At 34.4% G+C, this 5,930-nt stretch overlaps 1 protein-coding gene across 1 annotated transcript; it reads left to right on the top strand.

Annotated features, from left to right (window-relative positions):
- Positions 1-464: 464 nt before the first annotated feature.
- On the top strand, positions 465-2,434 carry LOC111919940 (uncharacterized). Its single transcript, XM_023915503.3, has one exon. It carries the CDS (start codon positions 596-598, stop codon positions 2,348-2,350), a length of 1,755 nt encoding a protein of 584 aa, XP_023771271.1. The 5' UTR covers positions 465-595; the 3' UTR covers positions 2,351-2,434.
- Positions 2,435-5,930: the final 3,496 nt, after the last annotated feature.

Raw genomic sequence — 5,930 nt, 5'->3', positions numbered from 1 at the left:
TAACAAAATTCAGATTTTTTAAATTAAGAAAATTAATCATCTCTAAAAATCCGAAAATTTCCTTTTATAAATGTAGTTAATTGTCCAAAATAATCATTTGCTAACATTTGTGTGATTATATGATATATGTTATCCCATTGTAATATCATACATCCTCAAATCATGTGCATTGATTAATTTCATCCGTTTGTTCAGATCTGTACATTCTAACACATAATAGTTAATAAAAACAAAATAACCTAATAATAGATAATAATAGATGTATATATAACTGGACAATAAAAAGTGACTGTTTGAAAATTAATAAGTTATCAAAAATCGAATTCTTGTTTTACTAAAAAAAGAAACAAATTTAGTGACAAGCTTATAAACTAGAATTTAAAATATTATTTTTAAAAGAAAAATCAATTTTCTTTAAATAAAAAACCTGTGAATGCACAATTTGTATTTTTTAATGGACTTCGACTAAGTACAAAAAAACATGGAACTCGTAATTCATTGGACATCTATGGGAATCTTTTGTTTTTCTTGTATCCCTTTATAAATCTTCAAACATTTCAACTTCAAATCGAATCTCTGAATCCAAACTTACACGATGGAACAGGATGACGGCTCTGAACCAACCGCCTGGTTCCAGCCACCCATCACCACTACACGCCGCCGTAATCCATCCATCGAACCGGTGATTCTCATCCTCCTCCCAATTCTTGTGTTGCTCCTCCTCTTCTTCTTCCTCCATCCACTCCAATCACATATTCCAAAAACCATCAAACCAACTTTTCTCAAATCCAATTGGGATTCACTTAACGTTTTCCTTGTATTCTTTGCCATTATTTGCGGTGTTTTTGCTTCAACGAACAACAACACTTCGTCGACGGCAAACGCTACCAATCCAGTGAACAATCTCGTGCCGGGAAGTTATGAGTATGAGGAGCACGAGCAGGTTAATGGTGGATTAAGAAGAAGCAGCAGATCGTACCCGGATCTGAGGCGGGAATCTGAATCATTGAGGGAGAAGGGCGAGAACGGAATAAGGTTTTACGATGATTCTGAGGTGGATATTCAGAATTCTTCATCGGTTAACAACCGTTCACCGCAGAGAGGAGGGGGAAAGGAGGATATGTATCGATCTGAAACGATCTCCGGTGATATCCGCCACCGACCTCGGCGGAGGGAAGCAGGGGAAGTGCATGCGGAGGGAAGTACTAAACTCCGTCGAAATGTGCCGGTGAGCATGGTACAATTGCGTCTTCTTTCACCTCCGGCTCCGTCTCCGGCTCCACCGCTTTCCGTCAGCGTCAAGACAAGGAGGCGGAGATCCTCTCGGAGTCTTGGGCGGGATGAAACGGTCGATGATGTTACGAGCCGAATTGACAAGATACAGATAGTATCCCAAAATCCTTCATCTTCAACAATGCCTCCGCCTCCACCTTTGTTGGTGCCATCGGAACACCGGTTGCATCAGAAGCATGACAAACTTGAAGGGACATTAAGTGAGTCTACATCGGAACTGGCTACGAAAATAGATTCAGTGGATGATCAGAGGAAGAGGAAGCGAAAAAGCAGACAGAAACCGACATATATACAGCCGGTCACTCCGTCTATACAACCGCCGGTGCTGCCGCCTGCGCCTCCCGTTACAGTGGTTCCGCCGCCTGCGCCTACCGTTACAGTGGTTCCGCCGCCTCCACCACTTAGGACTATTTTCAATGCCATATTTAAGACAGTCCGTAAGACGAAGCGTCTTCCATCAAAAATCTCTCCACCACCATCACCACCTCCACCTTCGCCATCTTCAACCATCACGGGTTTTTTCAAAACTGGAACGAAAAGCAAGCATGTGAATTCCTCCTCAGCTATTTCTCCACCTTGGAGGTCCACTGTTCCAGTCACACTGAAGCAAGAGTCGAAGCGTATGAGCCAAATAAAATCTCCATCTCAGCCGTTGCAACGGAAACCAGAAGCTCTCCGCTGGCGTTCTGCGGGCACAGACAAACCGCCTCTACCGACAAAAACAAGCAATTTCTATGACAGTGACGATTTTCTTCTCAGCGGCTCACACTCGCCTATGATTTCAATTCCAACCCCACCACCGCCAGCGATGAAATTCGAACTCCGAGGGGATTCTGTTAAGTCAAAGAGCATTCATGAATCTGTTTGTAGTTCACCGGAGCATGGACCCGTTGATTTCCGATCACCATCAACATCAACATCAACTGCGATCGACGTTGAAGATTCGTTTGGGCCCAGCCCAATATCTTTTCCTAGCCCCGACGTGAACGTAAAGGCTGATAGTTTCATTTCTAGGCGTAAAGATGAATGGAGAATGGAAAATATTAAATTCCTTTAAAAATAAAGTGGGCACTAGCTTATAAATAAGCCCAAAGTCATATATGTTAATCTTACTAATTGTGAAATTCAAATTTGTCAAGAAGTGAAAGTAGCCATCTTTTTTTTTGGATCTATAATATTACTTTCTTTATTGTCATGGTTCTTTTATGAGTTGTATGCAATCTTAAAATGGAAGCATATGAGATTTGAACATGTCCTAAAATTTTATGGAACACTACTTTCCGAGTGATTACCACTAAAACGATTAATTCGTAAGTAATCACTACTAAAGCATGTAAAAAGCTAACAATAAATGAGTATGAAAGATATAAGGTGCCTTTCATAAAAACTAGTTAGTAATTTGTAGCTGGTAGTTGAGAGTTCTAAATTTTAATTTTTATGAATATTTGACAAAAATAGTTTGAAAGCTTTTGAAATATGTAAAATTACAATTATTTATTAAAGAAAAATACATACATATATTTTTAAGAACAATTCTAAAAATTGATTAAAAAAAACTTAATAGTTTTTTCTTAAACGATAATTAAGTAGCTTTTTAGATTTGAAGATTATTGTTTAAACTAGAAGCTAAATACCCATATTCCTAAATGAATATTTTAGTTTAAATTGATTTTTTTTGTTAAAACCTAAAAGTTAGAAGCTCGTAAACATTTGCTGCCAGATACGTCCACATTTGTCTATTGTCTATTATATGATCAAACCTTTGCAAAAATGAAGATTGCTATAAATTGCATGGCAATGTAAAACATGTAAAAGGTATATCAGAACGTAGGTTCTCATTTTCAAGTAAGTATAAGTTAAAACCTCAGCATTATCATCTTTGCTTTATAGAGATTGTATATTTACCCTTTCATTTAGTCATATAAGCAGTTGTGAAACATTTAGTTGTTCGGCCATTTGATTTTGTTTGGGTTTACATCATTATGAATCATAATTGATCTAATTAATATCTTCTACGATCATGTATATAATAAATTATAAATCATGAACAAATGAATAACTTTATGATATTGCATACGTGCTATCAAAAAGTGTGGTCCTCTCAAGAATGCGTTTTGAAGTGGACGTCTCTTAGTCACTTGGTTGCCTACATAACTCAATCTATGGCACAATGTCTATGCATTAGAAAGAGACGAGCCTTTTGAGATCATGCCATAAAAGTATAAAACCCTTTTACCTTTTATCTCCTTTTTAAAGCAAATGTTCTATGTGAGCCACATATAGGCTTTATTTTATGGGCGAATTATAAGTAAAAGATTTTTTTAGTGTGTGTATATATATATATATATATATATATATATATATATATATATATATATATATATATATATATATATATATATATATATATATATATATATATATAGAGAGAGAGAGAGAGAGAGAGAGAGAGAGAGAGAGAGAAAGAGAGAGAGAGAAAGGTTCATGTATTCTAAATATTTATTATATGAATGTTGGAATCATTGTAGGCTAATCATTTTAAAAGGGTAAATATGTAATCTTACAATTAATTAATTATGGTATATATATATATATATATATATATATATATATATATATATATATATATATATATATATATATATCAATTAATAACATCCCTTTAATTTAGGAATATTAGTTTTAAAACCCAATATTCTATTGACCCTCACCGTTGTTTGCACTAGCCCTTCTGGTAATCTTCTTGTATGGCAACCGACTTTTCTTTTTTAGCCTCCCATCATTTCCGTATCGCCGACATGATCGGTTTTGCCGGGGACGGAGGTGTGAACAGCCATTTAAACGTTCTCCTTGGTGTCCCCGCCGGTGATGTAGTCGCCTTACCTCCCTGCGGGTATGGGATCTGCCCTCGACTCCCAGTGCAAGAATGAAGTGGAGTGTCGCTACTGGAAGCAGCGTCGTTCACTTTACCAACAAAGCCACCTAGAGCCAGCGATTTTTGTGGAATGTGGTTTCTGCTACCTGTGGTTGATCCATGGTTAACGTCGTCTTTCAGGGATGAGGCTGCAACGGTTAATTTACTTTCTTTCTCCCAAATTCTCGCTGCTGATATATGTTCCACTTGTTTATGAACAAGCTATAATCTGTTTTATGATATTGAATTGTTGCAAATACAGGTGGTTGTTCCACTTTCTTTCTCCTAATTTACTTTCTTATTTAATTTTTTTTCGTGGAAATATTTCTCAGTGAATAGTAATTATGTGATTCCAACAAGTCATGGCGGTTCAGAAATCTTGAAGAACACTAAAATAATTCTATGAGAATATTGCACGCCAGGTGTTTGTAGAAATGTCTGAAAAAGAACTTGATGTTCAAATTCTTGAAGAACACAAAAATAATTTCCGAGTTCCTTATTTGTGTTACTTGGTTCTAGCATGTAGTATGAATTCTCTTAGAATTACTAAAATTGTTTTATTTTTGTCGTATAAAAGTATTCTCATATAGTTTTATTCTTACATAATTCAATTTCATGACAATTATTCTCATAGAATGCATGAAAGACATGATGATCAATGACCTGAAGGTTGGATGAATGTGTGAGATGGAGATGAACAATCGTCAATGGTCACCGATCTTCGAAAAAAAATGCACTGTTTATTTTCATATTCTGATAGAATAATATATAATAAAATGATAAGAGTATATGTAATAGTATATTCCAATAAAATAAAATATAATTTTTTTTATTTTTTCAAGGACGTGATGAAATTTTTTTAACTTGTATCTAAAAATTTATTATTCTTCGAGAAGTAAGATTTTTTATTAGTTTATGACTTGTATTTTCAAAGAATATCATTATAAAAAGAATGTCATTCTGACCAAATAAAACCGGGCATGACTAAAAATTATGTTAGAATTATTTAAACTAAATTAATTTAAAAAAATCAAAATTAATATATATATATATATATATATATATATATATATATATATATATATATATATATATATATATATATATATATATATATATTAAAGATATGAAAGTTAGGAATAGTAAACTTCCTAAGTGTTTGGCAATATTGGTCCCTTAAGGTTATGTATGTTTGCTCCTCTTTTTTTTGGTCACTTTTGGTCCTCCAACTTATGTTGGTTTTAAAAGCCACTTACAACATTGACTCTTCACTTTTATGCTTTTGTTCACAAACAACCCTTTTACTTTTGTTTGAATTTTTCATAACCGTTACCTTTTATTACATATTATTAGTATTTAGTCTTTTGGCAGAAATGATCCCTCATTATTATTATTGTTAGACAAAATTACACGATTGGTTCCTGTGGTTTACCGGATTTAACACATTGACGAAAACGATGGAAACCGAAATCACTCTTTTACTCCTAATCCGATTTATTTTATTAATTTATATTTCTCTTTTTGGTTTTAAATTAATATTTTATTTATTAGAAAATACTCACCCAATACCATAAAGCCACCCACCAGCTGCCATCACCACCACCGCCAAAATTACATAAATGGTCCATATAGTTTACCCGTCGTCACAAATTCATTCCCTACTACCTTAAAGGACCAAATTACCCTCATATTAACGGACAAAAAACAACGGTCTATATTTTCC

Source organism: Lactuca sativa, chromosome 8 (assembly GCF_002870075.4).
Source record: "Lactuca sativa cultivar Salinas chromosome 8, Lsat_Salinas_v11, whole genome shotgun sequence".
Lineage (NCBI taxonomy): Eukaryota > Viridiplantae > Streptophyta > Magnoliopsida > Asterales > Asteraceae > Lactuca > Lactuca sativa.
The sequence above is the reverse complement of the archived record's forward strand: the minus strand, read 5'-3'. Positions and strand labels throughout refer to the sequence as shown.

Excerpts from the sequence above, each read along its gene's own strand:
- LOC111919940 (XM_023915503.3), top strand. The coding sequence starts at position 596 with ATGGAACAGGATGACGGCTCTGAACCAACCGCCTGGTTCCAGCCACCC.